The sequence below is a fragment of the Blennius ocellaris genome (genome assembly GCF_963422515.1).
Source record: "Blennius ocellaris genome assembly, chromosome: 22".
NCBI classification, from domain to species: Eukaryota; Metazoa; Chordata; class Actinopteri; order Blenniiformes; family Blenniidae; genus Blennius; species Blennius ocellaris.
The window spans coordinates 1,679,363-1,699,477 of record NC_137671.1 but is presented as its reverse complement, the minus strand read 5'-3'; the positions used below and the strand labels follow the sequence as shown (position 1 = coordinate 1,699,477).

Genomic DNA, 20,115 nt, shown 5'->3' with positions numbered 1-20,115 from the left:
CATTTGAGCTGATGTGCGAATCCCTGAGAAAAGATATACTTGTTGAAATTTGCTTTGAGAGAAATTGCTGCCTTCCCTTGATAATACTAGAGAAATGATACAAACTTTTCAATAAACCATGGTCATTGTTTTCAAGTTGCTCTTTGAGTTCCATTACCGTCAATGAGGACAAATGTCTTTTAACATACACATTACCAATCATCATTGCCAGTTGTCTCTGATGCATGTTTGTGACAACCAATGGAAATGCCGGATCATTAGCAAACCTTCGATCATACCTTAGTAGATGCTTGATGTAGTCATGGGAAGTAGGATTTTTCCCCAGTCGAGGCTTAGTTATATCCCCTGTGCCGTTAAAGAACAAATGTGGGAATGCTTTACAGGAAAAAAACATGTTGAAATTCACTAGCAGGCTCTAACTATTTTACCAATTCCAAGACATTTTCACCACCAACTTGGATTTTATCAATTGCAGCTTTGATTTTTTTCATTAATTACACCTCTGTCAATGGTTTCAGCCACAGTTGCATTGGGCCTGGGAAAATCTGTGTTTTCAAGATCAACCAATTCCCTGAGACTCAATTCAGCTTCATTATCCATCACAGGATTGACCTCATTTCTTTCAAGTGTGTTTTCATCATCGATAACCCTTCTAATATTTTTTAAGTCACCACCGTCATCTGGGTCCTCTTGGAGTGTTTCCATATCAATGTTTATGTGTTTATACTCTGGAATATTCTCTTTGTAATACCTTAGAGCATTCAGTATTTTAGAACCTTATGCTTTTAATCTGACCTTTCAATAACTACAATAGGCAATTTAGACACTGGATGTGGGAGGGATACCAATTGATCAACCAAACCAGCGAGATTTTGTTCAAATGCTATACAATGACCTTTGCTCCCATGGGATCCTGCCTTTTTCTTGTAAACATGGATATATGGGTGAATCAAAGATGTGGCAGACTTTTCTGCTTAGTTTAAATCTTGTACCACTTTGGGGATGTTTTTACCAGGAATCATGTCATTTTTGGCTGAAAACATTGGATACTCTTTTTCTCTGTAGCTGAGACTTCTACACCTGTTACCCAATTCTGTCCTTGGATGCGGATAAAAAGAAGCAATCACTTTGTTCAATTTTTCACAGGCTAGCATGTTAAAACATGAAGTGATCACTTTTGTTTGATTTTTCACAAGTTAGCATGTGAAAACATGAAGTGATCACTTTTGTTCAATTTTTCACAAGCTAGCATGTGAAAACATGAAGTGATCACTTTGTTCGATTTTTCACAAGTTAGCATGTGAAAACATGAAGCGATCACTTTGTTTGATTTTTCACAAGTTAGCATGTGAAAACATGAAGTGATCACTTTTGTTCAATTTTTCACAGGCTAGCATGTGAAAACATGAAGCGATCACTTTGTTTGATTTTTCACAGGCTAGCATGTGAAAACATGAAGTGATCACTTTTGTTTGATTTTTCACAAGCTAGCATGTGAAAACATGAAGCGATCACTTTTGTTTGATTTTTCACAAGCTAGCATGTGAAAACATGAAGTGATCACTTTTGTTTGATTTTTCACAAGCTAGCATGTGAAAACATGAAGCGATCACTTTTGTTTGATTTTTCACAAGTTAGCATGTGAAAACATGAAGCGATCACTTTGTTCGATTTTTCACAAGCTAGCATGTGAAAACATGAAGTGATCACTTTTGTTTGATTTTTCACAAGCTAGCATGTGAAAACATGAAGCGATCACTTTTGTTTGATTTTTCACAAGCTAGCATGTGAAAACATGAAGCGATCACTTTTGTTTGATTTTTCACAAGCTAGCATGTGAAAACATGAAGTGATCACTTTTGTTTGATTTTTCACAAGTTAGCATGTGAAAACATGAAGTGATCACTTTTGTTTGATTTTTCACAAGTTAGCATGTGAAAACATGAAGTGATCACTTTTGTTTGATTTTTCACAAGTTAGCATGTGAAAACATGAAGTGATCACTTTTGTTTGATTTTTCACAAGTTAGCATGTGAAAACATGAAGTGATCACTTTTGTTTGATTTTTCACAAGTTAGCATGTGAAAACATGAAGTGATCACTTTTGTTTGATTTTTCACAAGCTAGCATGTGAAAACATGAAGTGATCACTTTTGTTTGATTTTTCACAAGCTAGCATGTGAAAACACTAAGCGATCCCTTTTGTTTGATTTTTCACAAGCTAGCATGTGAAAACATGAAGCGATCACTTTTGTTTTCACAAGCTAGCATGTGAAAACATGAAGTGATCACTTTTGTTTGATTTTTCACAAGCTAGCATGTGAAAACATGAAGTGATCACTTTGTTCGATTTTTCACAAGCTAGCATGTGAAAACATGAAGTGATCACTTTGTTTGATTTTTCACAAGCTAGCATGTGAAAACATGAAGTGATCACTTTTGTTCAATTTTTCACAAGTTAGCATGTGAAAACATGAAGTGATCACTTTTGTTTGATTTTTCACAAGTTAGCATGTGAAAACATGAAGTGATCACTTTTGTTTGATTTTTCACAAGTTAGCATGTGAAAACATGAAGTGATCACTTTTGTTCAATTTTTCACAAGTTAGCATGTGAAAACATGAAGTGATCACTTTTGTTCAATTTTTCACAAGCTAGCATGTGAAAACATGAAGTGATCATTTTGTTCAATTTTTCACAAGCTAGCATGCGAAAACATGAAGCGATCACTTTTGTTTGATTTTTCACAAGCTAGCATGTGAAAACATGAAGTGATCACTTTTGTTTGATTTTTCACAAGCTAGCATGTGAAAACATGAAGCGATCACTTTTGTTTGATTTTTCACAGGCTAGCATGTGAAAACATGAAGTGATCACTTTTGTTTGATTTTTCACAAGTTAGCATGTGAAAACATGAAGTGATCACTTTTGTTCAATTTTTCACAGGCTAGCATGTGAAAACATGAAGTGATCACTTTTGTTTGATTTTTCACAAGTTAGCATGTGAAAACATGAAGTGATCACTTTTGTTTGATTTTTCACAAGCTAGCATGTGAAAACATGAAGTGATCACTTTGTTCGATTTTTCACAAGTTAGCATGTGAAAACATGAAGTGATCACTTTTGTTTGATTTTTCACAAGCTAGCATGTGAAAACATGAAGCGATCACTTTGTTCGATTTTTCACAAGCTAGCATGTGAAAACATGAAGTGATCACTTTGTTCGATTTTTCACAAGCTAGCATGTGAAAACATGAAGTGATCACTTTTGTTTGATTTTTCACAAGTTAGCATGTGAAAACATGAAGTGATCACTTTTGTTCAATTTTTCACAGGCTAGCATGTGAAAACATGAAGTGATCACTTTTGTTTGATTTTTCACAAGCTAGCATGTGAAAACATGAAGTGATCACTTTTGTTTGATTTTTCACAAGCTAGCATGTGAAAACATGAAGTGATCACTTTGTTCGATTTTTCACAAGTTAGCATGTGAAAACATGAAGTGATCACTTTTGTTTGATTTTTCACAAGCTAGCATGTGAAAACATGAAGCGATCACTTTGTTCGATTTTTCACAAGCTAGCATGTGAAAACATGAAGTGATCACTTTGTTCGATTTTTCACAAGCTAGCATGTGAAAACATGAAGCGATCACTTTTGTTTGATTTTTCACAAGCTAGCATGTGAAAACATGAAGTGATCACTTTGTTCAATTTTTCACAAGCTAGCATGTGAAAACATGAAGCGATCACTTTTGTTAGATTTTTCACAAGCTAGCATGTGAAAACATGAAGCGATCACTTTTGTTAGATTTTTCACAAGCTAGCATGTGAAAACATGAAGCGATCACTTTTGTTCGATTTTACATGCTAGATGGTATTTCAGAGTGAAATTGAAATGAGATAAATTTCCTTGCTCGCTTCACTCGCTCGGATAATTAAATTAAAGGAGAATTAAATTAAAGAATTCATTTCGGCCTACAGGAAAAATAAAAATCTGGGGGATATATCCTTGTTAGAGCCAAAATACAGGTACTTCTCAAAAAATTAGCATATTGTGATAAAGTTCATTATTTTCCATAATGTAATGATAAAAATTTGACTTTCATATATTTTAGATTCATTACACACAACTGAAGTAGTTCAAGCCTTTTATTGATTTAACATAGATGATTTTGGCAAAAAAGTAAAGTTATTAAAGTTATAAGCTATTTATAATATACCACAGGCCTTGGATGCATACACTAAAAATTGCATATATATAATATTCTGTTCAAAATGCAAAAAACAATATATAGGAGAGACTAAAAATACAATAGCAACCAGGATGTGGCAACATATATATAACATTAGAAATAAAAAAGACACAACATTTTATTTCGCATGGCTTGCAGTTGATGAGGGTAGCTGGAATCCAGAGCAGTGTGGCATGGACTGAGAAGGAGAGGAGAACCATTGAGAGGACATGGTTACATTTATTAAATACAAAGGATCCAAATGGACTAAACAAAGTATAATTAGATAAATTGGAGGGGTACTGAAAAATATTATAATATTAGCCCCTAGCCCAAAATCCTAATCCTAACCCTAACCCCTTGACCTCACAACGTAATTCGGAACCTAAGGACTCAAAAAATATACGTAACCCTAGACAAGGAAAAAATATTAAAATATATGCCCTAACCCTAATCACTAAATATATACACCTAAAACCTAAGGACTCACAAAACATGTCTAAAACCTAAGGACACTAAAAAATGAACGACAAAGGACAAATAAATATATAATTGGGACTAATTGAAAAGGAGATATACTAAAAAACGCAAGAGATGTCGGTGGGGAATCCATGATGGCGGTGTTTCGGGCGCCACCATCTTATATATATATTAATTTTGTGTCACCATGTGTCTTTGTGTAAAATTACATTACTATTCATCCTCGGTCACCAAAATGTGACTAATAATTAATTTATTATAATCAGGCATCTTAATAGGAAGCATGTATCTGGGATGAAACTTTTTATCAGCACATTCAAATGAGAAAGTTGTTTAAGGTTATGAGAGAAATTTTAAATCAAATGTATAACATAATGCAACAAATCATTTAGATGTTTGTCAATAAAGTTAAATGTTTATGTCTGTGCCACATATAGAGAACTGAAATTGCATTTCTCTTCACATCTGCATTTGAAAAAGAATTTCACACACAATAGACATAATTGACGTAACATATATACAGGCTATGAATCTAATAAGTTAAGAGAAGTATAAAAAGATAAATAATGTAAACACTGCAGTGAAATCAAGCTATGTGTTCACCTGTGTGAACAGTTAAAGCATTATATGCTTACCTATTATTAATTAATTACATCAAAATTAACTTATCTATTGTGATCAATCAAATTTTTAAAGTCTGCTTAATCTGATATTCAAAAAAATGATTCACAGCAGTATTATTAATTGAAGTATGAACTGTTAAGATTTTGTGGTGTCAGAGTTCACCTAACAGTACAAGTGTTAATTTCTTTGTGTGTGTGTGTGTGTGTGTGTTCACAGGGCATGCTCAGTCCAAGTTTCCATATGAGCGTTCAAGATGTGAGAAAAATAATAAGAAAGAAATGCAACAACGAAAACTTCAAAAAAGCATCAACAAGCAAGCAAGTGAATGCTTAAAACAGACAATTAAAACATGTTCAGAATAGTTTGTGTTCTCAAGTTTGTTTCCTCCTGTTAAACATATCTGTTGTGATAATGTTCAATTTCTACAATTCTCTATATGTTGAATAAATGTAAACAAAATTGCTTTGCTGTTTTCTTAACTTTCTTTTCTCAGCATAAAGGGGAAGTATCACAAAGTAGTGGACTTGAAATGTATTGGTAGTAATAGTAATACCAAGTTTACTTTAAGTATACTGTAAAGTATACTTTCAAAGAGAGAAGTATACTCAATTATATCAGAAGTACACTGGAAGTAAACTTAAAAGATTACTTTAGGTATACTTTTGGCATACTTTAAAGTATACTTGTAGTATACTACAAAGTGGGCCAATTTAGTCCCAAGGAGTATACTTGTAAGTAAACTTCTAGTGCAAATATAAGTATACTTGGTAGAGTATACTATGTATATTTAAGTACACTTGATATTACATACTTGAAGTATACTTCTTTTTGGTAGGGGACAGGGGACTCCGTCACCGCGGCAACCATCACTCCAGCCAGCCGCACACATGCACTCAGATGACAGAGCAATATATAACATGGGGATTAACTGGATGTACTGAAGTTGTTGAGTTGTGGTCTAATTCCACTTGACATCAGAAGAAAAACCCACAGATAATAAGAAACATTAATTCCCCTGGTCGTTAGTTCCTGGTGCAGTTGCCTTCCGGCGCAGCAGGGGGCGCTGTGTGGCGTACTGCAGTTGTTTTGGCGCACAGCGGAAGTCATCACAACTCCAGCTTGGGGAAAAAAAAATCAAGTTTGGTGCCACCGCGGAGGGATTTGTCGCCGGATTTTTATGCAAAACGTTATTATTCAGTCTTTTAGCTGGGTTTTAGTTTCAGTGTCTTAAACTACCTGACTCGCAAAGGTCCGACTTCACGCCGTCAACCTTCACGAGTCCGCGCAGCTCCCGTTAGCTTCGCGTTAGCAGTCGGTGCTAACAGCTAACGTTGTTTTTCTTCCATGACCGACAGATTTGTGGATAAACTTTAAATGGATGAACACAAGGAGAACATTCACGGGAACGACGCCAATGTGAAGATGTCTAAAAGCAGAGAGGACGAGCAGGTCGGTGAAGACGTCCACACTTTAATTCACATTCAAATGACTCACTCACGAATGTGCTCACTGAAAAACACCAAAATGTGCTTTGAAATCACATTAGAGTTCAACTTTTCACTTGACAACAGACCTGAGTAAGAACTTGAACCAGGAACATTGATTCCATCTGGTCAGTAAAAAATGGAATGGAATGCGAGGCCTTCCACGTCGGAATAATAAATAAAATACACAATGACTAAAGTAATATCTGCTTGGATTCATCCGGGAGAAAGTACATGATCCAGGGATGCCTTGGAGGACCATCCTTTCAGGTCTGCAGACTTAAATACACTGGCAAGTTTCTCTGCTGCGAGAAGAGTTATTCCTGAAGTTAACCCAGGAGGTTGGTCTGGTCTGGTCTGGGACAATAATTCACAAAAGATTTGGACTGATCATAACCTCCAAACCCTGATTCGACTCATTGGTGTCAAACAGAAGAGCTGTGGGTCTAAATAAGAGGCTCCAGTGCCAAACCACCGAGAATACTTTAACATTTTCACAGTTAACATTCTTTTTATGTCCCTTGACAGTGGTGGACAGAACACTGAGGCCTGAGCTGAGATATCAGTGACGCTACCATGAAGGCTTGCTGGAATAGAACATTGATCCCAGAGGGAAATTCTTGTGACACACAATAAATAGAAGTAGAAGTTAAAATATCAATCGACGACCTGGTTGCTATGAAACTGGCCTGGAAGCCACGCTGTCGGGGTGAGCTTGTAAAAACATGCAGGCTGCAACAGCGATAGGAGGCTTTTTATGAGCATTTCACTGTATTTTGTACCAGAGTAGGTTTCATTATGGCTTCATGTTGAAGTCGGAGTCATTTTTAAAAGAATATAGACTCATTATGTACACTCAGTGCCGTAATAACTTTTATAATTTAAACTTTTCTTTGTTATGGGACAATTTTACCACCAAAATGTGTTTGACACCAGTAAATTACATGAGTGGAGCAACAAAACACACCAAGTGGACCTTTTGATTACGAAGGTGACGGGCGTTACAGAAGTCCTTCAGGAAGGACATGAGCCGCCATCGTCACGTTGAAGCAGAATGTGCTTCCATGTCCAGCGTGTGAACAGTCGTGGTTTCCTCCTCAGGCGAAGCCGTGCAGCAGGTTGTGTCCCGACGAGGAATCGGCCCCCCAGGACTCCACGTCTCCGTCCGGCGGGGACTTCAGCCACCCGGTGTACAAAGAGATCGCTCTGGCCAACGGACACATCAACCGCATGACCAAGGACGAGCTGCGGGTCAAGCTGGCCGAGCTGAAGCTGGACACGCGGTGAGCGTCGCAGGCGGGGTTTGGATTGTGCAGCGAACTGCTCTCCAGAAGGTTCTTCAAGTGGAGGTGGATGATGGAATCCTCTAGAAATGATGAGCGTCCTGACTGGTGTGTGTGTGTGTGTGTGCAGAGGGGTGAAGGACGTGATGAAGAAGAGGCTGAAGAGTCACTACAAGAAGCAGAAGCTGATGCAGACGGCGGCAGAGGGAGGACAGACCGACACGTACTACGACTACATCTGCGTGGTGGACTTCGAGGCCACGTGCGAGGAGGACAACCCGTCAGACTTCCTCCACGAAATCATCGAGTTCCCCATGGTGCTCATCAACACACACACCCTGGAGATCGTGAGTCCAGCTCTGACGTGAACACAGTCTGTGTGTGTGTGTGTGTGTGTGTGAGTCTCAGTTCCGTGTGTGTTCTCTGTGCAGGTGGACTCGTTTCAGGAGTACGTGAAACCAGAAGTGAACCCGCAGCTTTCAGACTTCTGTGTCAAGTTAACAGGAATCACTCAGGTCGGCTTCTTCAGTCACTTCCCTGGAAGTAGAATCCAGTCGTTATGGAATAGAATCATTCCAGGTGTTGAACTGTGGGGGAATAATGGAGCGTCTTTCAAATTAAAGGGCTCATATTATGTAAAATACACTTTTCCAGCAGTACTAATCTGGAGCGACGCCCCAGAAGAGAAGACAGTGTGTCCTCTCTCTCTCTGGCTTGTTGCAGGTTTTAAAAATTGTGTTGCTCCAAGCAGCCAATCAGAAATCAAACCCTACATAGTGTCATCAGGGTTTTAGCCAATCACAATCAAGGTAGGCTCGTCCCCCTTTGACCCCTCCCACAATTTAGGCAGCTCTGCTCTGGCACATGGCGCCACGAGAGGAAGTACTTCCTCCTCTTCCCCATAGATGGTCATGTGTGTGGGCGGAGCCAGTCCAGCTCACACAGACACAGCAGATTCTGAATGCAGCTCCTGGGATCCAATATTCTAATGGAGGAGAATCAAACTTTGAATACGAGGTTTCTGGACCGACCAGACCAGGAGGAGGAGGAGACCTGGATAATATGACCCCATTATTTAATTTGTTTTAATGTATTAATAGATTTTATATATTGGTGAAAACATCAAACTTCTTATGTCGTTTTGTTCCTGCTGCCTGTGTTTATGTGGTTTCATTACAAAAACAAACACCCACGGGTGGCTCAACATGCTAGCTACATCGCTTTAGTGTTTCTGCCGTTGCCGTGGAAACGGCCGTGTTTTCAATATGTTCCTGTGTAAAGCAAAACAGTTTTTTAGAACAAAACGTTAGTTGGCCTATCGTGCAGATAAAAGTGTAGCTGGAGGGTTCTTTGTGAATTTCAGCTTTTTCAAGTTCAGTAAAGAGACTTCAAATCATACTAGAATTCGGGAACCTTTTCTACGGCGACGTTCGCTTGTCAGCGAGTGTCCAGTAATCACCGGCAGCTAAAACAAATTCAACCTCGGTTCAATCGACGAAGTCAACTAAATCATACAGGTAGAAATAATAAATCGGTATAAAGTCTGAGTTTCATCGAGGTTCAATCCACTTTCCATTTCTAGTCGCTGCTTCAGGTGGGAGGAGCCAGTAGAAACTCGGGGTTTCCTCTACTAAACCTGCCAGCCAGCAGGTTCTGTTCAGTCTGTTACCATGGCGACTGACCCCTGTTTTTGAATTGTAGAAAATGGTGGAGGAGGCGGAGCCGTTCCCGGCCGTGCTGCAGAGGGTGGTGGTCTGGCTCCAGGAGCGAGAGCTGGGAACCAAATACAAATACGCCATTCTGACCGACGGGTGCGTTTTGTCTTCGCGCTGCCGCGGCGTCTCGCCTCTTCCTTGTCCCCCACTGGTCCTAAAAAAAACGCGTGTCCCGCAGGGCCTGGGACATGAGCAAGTTCCTCAACATCCAGTGTCGGATCAGCCGCATCAGGTACCCCCAGTTCGCCAAGAAGTGGATCAACATCAGGAAATCCTACGGGAACTTCTACAAGGTAGGGTGAAGCGTTTGCTCCTTTCCGGGGCGTCCGACACGGAGACGCTTCACGCGAGCAGGAGTCCGTGAATGTTTGAGCCCTCACCTTGGTCGCTGTCGGGTGTGTCCGTCTCCGTCCCGCAGGTTCCTCGCACGCAGACCAAGCTCAGCACCATGCTGGAGAAGCTGGGCCTGAAGTACGAAGGCCGTCCCCACTCCGGCCTGGACGACTCGCGCAACATCGCCCGGATCGCCCTGCGCATGCTGCAGGACGGCTGCCAGCTGCGCGTCAACGAGCGCATGCACGCCGGCCAGCTGCTGTCGGTGCCCAGCTCCGCCCCCATGGAGGGAGCGCCCGCCCCCCACAACCCGGGCAGCAGGAACTAGAGCCGGACCGGAGCGGGGCCAGAGCACACCAAGCCTTTATGGGAAGCTGCTGGGTGGAGGTTGGAGCTCTGCACTCTGGGTCCCGAGGGTGGAGGATGTCCCTCCACAGCTCCACCTTGTGGCCTTATGGAGCTGCCGACCAGCAAACTGTCTGTGACGGATCACGTCCTCCCCTCTTTAAACGCTGTTGACTGGTCAATGCTCTGGTCTGCAGCTTCACACCAACAACCCGCCGTCTGTCTCTCTGCTGTGGATCCAAACACCAGGCGCCGCCGGCGTAGCTTCACCTGGCTCTGCTGAGCTTCACCTGGCTCTGCTGAGCTTCACCTGGCTCTGCTGAGCTTCACCTGGCTCTGCTGAGCTTCACCTGGCTCTGCTGAGCTTCAGGGTCAAACGGTCAGATTGAAGTTAAACTCGGCCTGTGTCGTAGTCTAGTGCCATCTTTTGTAAGGACGTGTAAATGACTGGTGTGGTGGAGAATGCTCTATTTTAGCAAGAACAAAGATTATCCTTCAGGCTAATTATAGCAAATAAAATGTTCTCTCTATCGGCCTGTGTGTTTATTTCCATGTGGTTCTTCTGAGCTGAATCTTTGACTGATTGGTAAAAATGGAGGTTTGTCTCAACCAGAGATACAGATAGAAACCTGTGATATCTGACAATAAAATTAAAAGTTCTCATTCTGAAATGGGTTGAACATAACTAAAGGTTTTAAACTTTTTACTTTTAGAATATATATTCAAAGCATTTTATGGTTTTTATTTCCCAGTCAAAAGGATCAAATGTGTTTGTATGTGGAAGCTGAACTAAAATTCGTTGGACGCGTCTGACGTCCCCTGAGCGACAGGCGAGACCTTCAGTTCTCGCGAGACTTCCCCCCCCTCCCCCTCCCCCGGCGTGACGACACTTCGGATGTAAACAAATCCTCAGCGGTAGCGTCGATCAGCTGTCAAAGTCTTAAAACAGAAATACGCAAGAGTATGAAAAAAAAAAAAAAAACTGAACTCTGAATCAATTGTTTCTTCAGTGGCCCGAATACTCTTCCGTGGAGAAAATGATTCCCGGAGTTTTTCTCTTTCTAGTGACGGAAGAGACGTTAAAGGCGCCGCGTGATGACGTCAGTGCGGTCTGAAGCGCCGCTAACGTTAGCCTAGCAGGCTAACCAGGTTAACGCAGCTAAAAGCACTCACTGCTAAATAAAGTCACAACTTTAAAAAGCGTCTGTTGCCATGTTTGGACTCGGTAAGTGGTGACTAAGGTAACTTAGTTAAGTGGCAATCAGCATGCTGTAAAACATCAACAAATACTCTGGGCAACACTTTTTATTAATTTTCATTTTAGCATAATTAACCAATTTAACATCTTTTAGAGGACCAGAAATGTGTCTTTAAAACCAAAGGTTTACAGTCAACCACAACACAAGACAAATCAATCCAACATTTAATTAATGTTTGTTAGTGGTAGCGCCATCAAAAGATGAAATCTTTGGGCCTATTAATTAAAACTTTAATAATTCACGTTAGGTCAGATATAATGAACACAGAGAAGAAAAATGCGTGTTTCACTTGCCATTTCTTTGTTTTAACAGAGATTCTTGAAAAGGATTAATTAATTGATTGCAGAGTTTATTCCCCAGAAAATGCATTTGTAGGATGAGCAGCAGAATAGGAGGCAATATGGCCAGAAGCTTAAAACGTCAACGATCAAACAATATAGCAGAGAAGATCCGGAAAATCTTTCACGGGCACGAACACAACTCTGCTGCGCATCCCACAAATGCGGCACCATCTGATAAAAGGGTTTTCAATAGAAGTATTGTGGCTACAAAGAAAGCCATTGCTGTACTTTCTGTGTGTACTTTAGTGAGAAATACAGTGATATAGTGATATACAGCTAAATACTTTTCTCCAGATTCCTGGTTGGGAGGTCAGGCTGGCTCTGAGTGGTTAGTCTTTGGAAGATGCACACTGGCGTGGAGAGTGGGATCCTGTCAGCGTGTGACAGGAGGATGCAGTGAACACAGTGGCCTTTTGCTGCAGCCGGTCTCGTCTCACACGCACGTGCTGTACAGCGTCACTTTGTAGCTGATGTCGTCCAGCATGCGGCGCGCCGTTCGCTCCAGCTCGGCCAGCTCGGCCGCCTTGGCCTCCAGGATGGCCTGGTTGGCCTCGTACGAGCTCTCCAACTCTGGAAACATCAGAGGCGAGAGTTACCATCTCCCGATGCTGATGCACCGTCGCAACGTCTTTCTGATGTGATGACGTGAAAGCCTGTAGAGCAGGGCTCCCCACTACCGGGCCTGGGGGGGGGTGTTAACCCTTGTGTGGCATTGGGGGCAAAAACGTCCACTAAGGTGTCATTTTTCCTCTTAATTTGACCAAAACTTTCACTGTATTGGCGCAAATGGCATGATTTTTGCTGAGGAAGCTCAGTTTTACATGCAATTTAAAAATGTGATTTAAAATTTTTCACTCGGTCAATAATAACACTGTTGGCAAAAAAACTTCCTTATGTGGCGTTCGTGGCTGTTTTCATCCACTAACTTTACAGCTGTAAAAATATATCAGATAAATATTTGTTAAAATTTTTTTTGCATAAATCTGTTAATCAACTTCAGTCTTGATCAAAACTACAAAATATTAAAAAACAACAACAACAAAAAAAAATTAACCCTTTAAATGTCCATTTAGAAGATAAAGGCACTGAAATGGGAAAAATACACACAAAATGACTCATTTTCAATTTAAAATGTGATCGGATATTGGATTTTTTTTACATGTTACTACAGTCTTGGATATGTCAAAGATTAGTAATGTAATTGACTTTGAAGCATATTTAGTTTTTGTGCAAAATCAGATTTTCAAAAAACTCCCTTTGGTGGCTGTTTTCATCCACGAACTTTAGCTGTAAAAATACATCAGATAAATATTCTTTTTCACATTTTTTTACATAAATCTGTTGATCAACCTCAGTCCTGATACCAAAAAGTATTACTTTTTTTTTAATTAACCTTTTAAATGCCAATTTAGAAGATAAAGTCACTGATATGGGAAAAATACACTGTGGCAAAATTTTACAATTTTGTGTTTTTTCCCTCCCAAAATCAGTGACTTCATCTTCTAAATGGGCATTTAAAAGGGTTAATTTTTACTATTTTTAAAAAGAAATTTGGTAGTTTTGATCAGGACTGAGGTTGATTAACAGATTTATGCAAAACAAAGTTGAAAATAATATTCTTCTGATATAATTTTACGGCGGTCAAAGTTAGTGGATGAAAACCGCCACGAACGCCACATAAGGGTTAAGTCAATTTGTACTTTATATTAATCCTTATGTTAATCTTTGGGACTTGGTATAATGGGAATTAACATTTTGCGTGTTTGTGTTGAACACTGCTCACAGCTGCACTTGCTTTATGAAAACGTAAACGCCTACTTTAAGCCGGTCAATAAAACTGGGCAGCGGAGGAACTTTGCAGATCGATGAACGAGCTGTGAGGTGATTTCATTCTTCTCCCCTTATGCAAGAAAATCATTGTTTTGACTGTCATTTCTCTCGATACTGGGGTTTGTCTCTTTTCTCCCATTCTTTCAGGGTTTTTTTTTACTGAGCAGGGTGACCTGCAGGTTTGAACTCTCCCAGCTTCAGCACACCTCAGCCTGATGATGATGAGGTCATCGTCAAGCTCACCTCCAGAGTAGCACACAGCAGGGTTCGCTAGTATGATTGTGATACCACACTGATACGATACTGGTGTAATACCAAAATGCAACCCACAAAATACTAATAACATGCCAATACGATATTTATATTATATAGACACCGTACGGATGCAATACCAATCCAATGGCAATACAATATCCATACAATTCTAATACAATGTCAATTAATTAGTGATATAATACTGAACTGATCCCAATACAATACCGATATAATACCAGTCTGACACTGATATTATGATGACATGCTACCAATAAGAAACTATCAGGATACAAATCCAGTACTGATCCCAATATAATACCAATATGACATCATACTTTAACCAAAGCCTGAGCTCCAGGGTGACGGGAAGCTTGTTCCACGATTCTCTATTAGAAAGACTCCGAGGAAAAACGACTTCAATTTGTTCTATTTGTTTGGACGTTGTGTGAACGTGAGGCCGACCTGCGAGTCTCAGCAGCTTGCTGCTGCTCTGGGCCAGCAGCTCTCGGGCTTCCTGCTGCAGCTCGTCCGCCCGCCGCCTGGCCTGCAGCACCCCCTCGCCCCGGTCCTCCACCTGCTCCTCCGCCGCCTCCAGCCGGCTCTTCACCACCTCGTCCAACTCCTGCTCGCAGAGAGACAAGACGCCGCGTCAAGCTTCTGTCGTCAAACACCGGGGGGGGGGGGGGGGGGACCTTGTGGCGAACGACCTCCTGCGCCTCCTGGGCGTCGATCTTGGCCCGGTCCGTCATCCACTCGGCCGTCTCCACCAGCCGGTTCACCTCCAGGCTGCTCTGCCTCAGCAGGCCCACCTCCCGCTCCAGCTGCACCAGGCGGCCCGTGGTGTTCCCCAGCTTCAGCTCCGACATGGCCGTCTCCGACTCCACCTGCAGCGCCGGGGTCACGGGGTCACCAGGAGAGGAGACAAGGAGCAAGACCCCCCCCCCCCCCCCAGGCTCTAATGCACTTCATGAAGTCCTTCAGTCCTGCTGTCATTGATTCGATTACACCTGTCGAGACCAAGTCGGATTATTTCTAAGTTTGTACTTGTTGCGTAAAATGCGTCAAAATTACTGAACGCATTTTGTCCAAGTTTTCTCCACAGATAAGATTTTAAGCCATGGAAGAGTCCAAATACATTTAGGAGGTGATCCGGCTCTGCATTTCATTTCATAGGCCTTTAAGGATCATATCAAAACTGCATGACGAAACTGTTTTGGACGAGGTTTTTTCATGGGCTTTTTAATTTTCATATCTTTTAAAGTGAATCATTATTAATGTCATATTCACTATATGTGTTCGAGGTCATTGTGCCCGTTCTAAAAACTGTTGTTTTGGTGCGGAACAGGTCCTTAAACATTTCACTGCCCTTCATACGACGTCTAATTGTTTTTTTGTGACGAATAAAGGACTTTGACTTGACAGACATCCACTGTGAGGGACGTGTTGTCCGTCCCAGAGCTGAGAGAAAACAAATCGGCGAGTGTTTCCCTCTTGTGTGTTTGTGAAGGCCTCGCTGGCGCTGGTTCACCGAGAGCAGCAGGTCCAGGGTTCCTCTGGTGTTGTTCTGGGCCAGCTGGATGGCGTCGGCGGCGAGGCTCTGGGCGCGCTCGGCCTCCTCCAGCGCCGCCTTCACCACGTCGGCCGTCTTCTTCACGTTGGACGCGTGCTCGCTGTGGGGACAGGAAGTGTCCATGGGGGGACAGAAAGGGTTAGGGTTACTCTGTTGAAGGTGCCGAGTCGCGTACAAAGAGCCAGAAAAGGTAAACGTATGCGTCAAATAGTGATCAAAATCAAACATTCCAGTGAATTCCAGAGTAAACAAATAAACAAATGCAGAGACGGGTCATGGAACGAGGACGTTTGGCCACATGAAGCCGTGAGTTCTGTTGTTGTTTAGAGTCCCGACACAGAATAAACAAATGTTATGTAATGGACCCCAACAGGACGAGCTCTAAAGCTCCTTGGGCGTCCGTCATGTTCATGGTGTTGCAAAGTCATTGCACGTGTCAAAATCACACGTTATCGTATGTGAAATTGTGGAAAAGAACTGAAATAAATAAATAAATGAATGAAAGGCTGCGGGGTCCTTGAGCAAGACCCTGAACCACCAATCATTCCCTCATCCTGATACTTTCTCCATACTTTACTGACCTTTCAGAGCCCTACCGGAGGACAAACCTCCGAACTCCAGATGTTTGTAGTAAAGATAAGAGTTTGTGAGTAAATCTAATGAACCACTGACATGAACCGTGACTCATCACCTGGAAGCCTTGGCCTGCTGCAGCAGCGCCTCGGCCCTCTTGATGTCCTCGGCGCTCCGGCTGAGGATGGACTCCACGCTGGTCAGCGCGCCGACCTTCTCCCTGATCTCCTTCGTCAGCTCCTGCAGCTTCTCGGTCGAGGTCGGCATCGCCAGGGCCAGAACCTCGTTGGCCACGGCCTCGATCACGGACGCGTCGGCCTTCTCGTCTGGAACACAGTGTGCGAGTTCAGAGGGAGTTTCACTCTGGTAGAAGCTGACGTGTTGCTGGGAGGCGAGGAAGAGGCGTCGCTCGACACTACAGCATGGTTCCTTAGCATTCCGTGCAGGAATGATCACGCTGCTCTTGTGGAATTAACAGTTTGGTGTCCCGGGCCACGTTTCCACCGCACAGGAAGGGAACGGTATGGAGCGGCAAGGTAAAAGCGTAACCGGAGCCAAATCTGGTGCGTTTCCTCCAGAAGGGAGGTTAAAAAGTAGGCGGGGTTTAGAGCGTCTCAGATATGTGACGTCACGACATTAATGGCAGCCGGGCGGCAGACCTGGACCTTCGGATGTTTACACCCTCCGCTTTGCACTAGTGGTTTAGTCAGCATTTTTTTTTTTTTTTTTTTTTTTTTGCAGCCACAACTACGTTGAGGCACAAACAGGGTTCCTTCCTGCACGTTCTGTGGGGTGGGAACGGGGCTTTTAGACGTCACAGGCCTGCGTTGCCCTCACTGGTCAGCAGGTCTCGGATCTCCTTGATGAGGTCACGCAGTTGCTGGTTGCTCTGCTCCACTCGCTCCCGGCTGCGGTTGGACTTGACCAGGACCTCCAGAGCGTTGGCCTTGGCCTCGTTGGCGCGGCTGTTGGCCTCCCACACCTGAGCGGAGCACAGACCAGAGGTTTGCTCGCGGGGGGGGGGACTCCACCCTCGCTCCGTCACGCCCCGGCCCCCGACGGCCGCAACTCACCATCCTGGAGAGCTTGTCCACCTCCTGCATGGCCGCCAGGATCTCCTGCTCCAGGTCGCCGGCGGACTTCGAGGCACTTCTGGCGGTTGTGACGATTCGTCCGCAGTCTTGTCCTCCGCAGGCGGGAGCGCCGTCGCCGCCGACGCAACCCAACCCGCCGCAGTCGGGACAGGAGTCGCCGTCGGCGGCGCCGCCGCACAGCTGCACGGGAAGCACATGCGGTCACTCTCTGTTCAGGAAGGACGCCAGAGTTTTCCGAGCAGCGGTTTCGCCCCGTCACCTTCACGCTGAGAGGACTCAGGTCCAGCTTGTCCATCTCTTTGGACAGCTTGTCCAGCTTCTGCGTGTGTCTCTGGTTCTTTCGGTCGAACTCCTTCTGGGACTGACTCATCCTGTCCTCGGTGTCTTTCCGTAGCGCGGCCGAGCGCTCCAGCGTGCTTCCGGGGTCGCCGGTGGCGGCTTTGGCGCGCAGCTCCGCGGCGGCGGAGAGCGCGTGCGCCTCGGAGATGGTTCCCATCGCACCTTGAAGCCGAAAAAAAAAGAGACCCAGACTGAATCAGTTACAGCACAACAGGAGCAGAGAACGAACACGCCACGTAATCGACAGAAACAAGTCAATATTGAAAGCGAAGACGTTTAGTTTTTAATGTCCGCAGCTAAAAGTGCAGAGGTGCTTGTCTCCCCGCGGGACAGTCCCTCCTCCACGGTTTAGGTCTTCTCACCGTGGACGTTGGCGTTCTTGGTGTCGTGGACCTGCTGGATCATGTCCTGGACGCTGCGCTCCAGACGCTCGGCCTCGCCGGCCAGCGAGTCCAGGTTCACCTCGGTGGCGTTGGCGTCACCGTTGATCTGGTTCAGCGTCTGCTCCGTTGTGTTCAGCTTGCCGTTGAGATACGACATCACGCCGCTGGGAACAAACACACCGGCGGTGACGAGGCGCTGCGTGTCGACCCCCCCCCCCCCCCCCCCCCCCTCACCGACGAGCCCCCGTTTTGCTGGACGACGTACGTGATCTGCTGCATCAGCTCCTCGATGTTCTCCAGCCTCACGGCCGCCGGGTCCTTCTCGATTATGTCCCGAACGGCCCCGGCGTTCTTCTCCAGGCTGCCGACCAACTCCTTGTACGGCGCCGTCACCCCGCTGGTCTGGAGCTCGGCGACGTGAGCCTGCAGGCGGCGGGTTTGGTTGGCGAGCTCGCCGACCACGACGTCCCACACGGCGAAGCATTCGTGGCAGCGCTCGCAGCGGGGGAACGCCCCATAGTAGCCCCGGGCACACTGGTCGCACTTGGGGCCCGAGTATCCGTCCAGACAGGAGCACTGGCCTGTGGCGCGGTGACACTGCTGGCTGAAGATTCCCCGGGGGTCGCAGTCGCAAGCTGGACGAGACGGAGGAGCGGGAGGTCAGCGGGCGGGAAACACAGGCAGCTAGCAATCTACACCGGAGGCCCACTGTGCTGGAGGGAAGGGTTTTGCAAAAAACCCTTAAAATGAAGGACAAAAATGTTGATTTGGTGGATTTATTGTCTTTCCTTCTTTTGAGTGGCGGGAATGGCATGGACTAACTGGAACCAGCAGATGGCGGTAGTGCAACTTCACAGATGATAGCTGCCATTGAACCCAATTGAGGAGGAAGAAGGAGAAGAAGGAGGAGGAGGAGGAGGAGGAGGAGGAGGGAAATAGTCATCAGGGACGAGGAGAGCGGTGGGAAACGATCTACATTGTTACCATGGTGCTAATGCAACTTTATGGATGCAAACTGCTGTTAAACCCAAAAGAATAAGAAGGATTATAAACTCATAACATCCAGAAATCCTCCAATATCAATATCTATGTAAGTTAGGTGAGAGCTTCGCATAAAGAGTACAATAGTTGTAATGTTCTGACGTCGTCCCCCTTTTGGGGGGAAAAAGAACCTTTTCCAAACAGGATTCATTCAGACTCCATGAGCTCCAGGAAACCAACAGAGACATGAATGTGACCTTGGAGGTCACGCCGGTCACTCCGCAGGACGGAGGCGGAGTCTCGTATGAGTCAGAACGAAGGAATTCCGGCTCCTCGGTGTTCCGCTGTCCGCGCTGTGGCGTCAATCTGTGTGATTTGTGGAGCTGCAGATGCGGGTTCTCACACCTGTGTGTGTGCACGCTGACGATTATGAGCTTTGAACCAAAATAAGGAAAAACCACTGAAATCACATTAGGCCGCTGAATACAGCCGAGCTTCCTCTGGACGTTTGACTAAATTCTTCATGTGCGCGAGGCTTTATGATCGGCGCTCGCCTCCATATGGACGAGTCGACGTCTCCCACACATTTCTCACCGAGGTGGTCGGGAGTTCCCACGAACTGGAGCTGTGCTGCATCTTAAGTGCAGATAGGAAGTCGAGTCCAGCTGCTTTAACCGCTTAAAAGGACCCCGAGGGAATAAGTGGGGATTCCTGGGTCCTCCAGCTGTCGGCCCGTGACGAAAATGAGATGCCTGAGATTTCTGGAGAACATCTGGATCTAATGAGTGGATGAACACCGGGTCACTAGCGCCTGTGAGTGGATGTTTGGATCTCAGTGATTCTCTTGACTTGTGATCCTTCCCGCTCCGTTTCAGTGACGGTGGTGAGGTCCTACCGTGACATTTGACCTCTGGATCCCCCCAGAAAAGCTCTCGGCACTCCCGGCACGTCCTGCCTCCAAAACCAGGTGTGCAGACGCACTGTCCCGTGAC

At 44.4% G+C, this 20,115-nt stretch overlaps 2 protein-coding genes across 3 annotated transcripts in view; one reads left to right on the top strand and one right to left on the bottom strand.

Moving 5' to 3' along the window:
• The first annotated feature begins 6,453 nt into the window (after nucleotides 1-6,453).
• Nucleotides 6,454-10,991, top strand: eri1 (exoribonuclease 1). 2 transcript variants are annotated; one of them, XM_080518648.1, is made up of 8 exons: nucleotides 6,454-6,587; nucleotides 6,694-6,787; nucleotides 7,924-8,105; nucleotides 8,236-8,452; nucleotides 8,537-8,620; nucleotides 9,807-9,916; nucleotides 9,999-10,113; nucleotides 10,239-10,991. In XM_080518648.1, exons 2-8 carry the CDS (start codon nucleotides 6,713-6,715, stop codon nucleotides 10,479-10,481), a joined length of 1,026 nt encoding a protein of 341 aa, XP_080374774.1. In that variant the 5' UTR covers nucleotides 6,454-6,587; nucleotides 6,694-6,712; the 3' UTR covers nucleotides 10,482-10,991. The 2 variants fall into 2 exon arrangements, with proteins under 2 accessions (XP_080374774.1, XP_080374773.1); XM_080518647.1 differs by having other exon boundaries at nucleotides 6,454-6,787.
• A 797-nt stretch (nucleotides 10,992-11,788) lies between these two features.
• Nucleotides 11,789-20,115, bottom strand: part of LOC308146635 (laminin subunit beta-1-like) — a gene marked incomplete at its 5' end in the record, with an annotated part of 29,736 nt that continues 21,409 nt past the window's right edge. Inside the window, 11 exon segments of the mRNA XM_080518538.1 lie at nucleotides 11,789-12,668; nucleotides 14,646-14,805; nucleotides 14,891-15,067; nucleotides 15,712-15,853; nucleotides 16,445-16,652; nucleotides 17,164-17,308; nucleotides 17,400-17,600; nucleotides 17,680-17,921; nucleotides 18,122-18,306; nucleotides 18,408-18,777; nucleotides 20,019-20,115. Of these exon segments, the coding sequence (XP_080374664.1) occupies nucleotides 12,532-12,668; nucleotides 14,646-14,805; nucleotides 14,891-15,067; nucleotides 15,712-15,853; nucleotides 16,445-16,652; nucleotides 17,164-17,308; nucleotides 17,400-17,600; nucleotides 17,680-17,921; nucleotides 18,122-18,306; nucleotides 18,408-18,777; nucleotides 20,019-20,115 (2,064 nt within the window). The 3' untranslated portion in view covers nucleotides 11,789-12,531.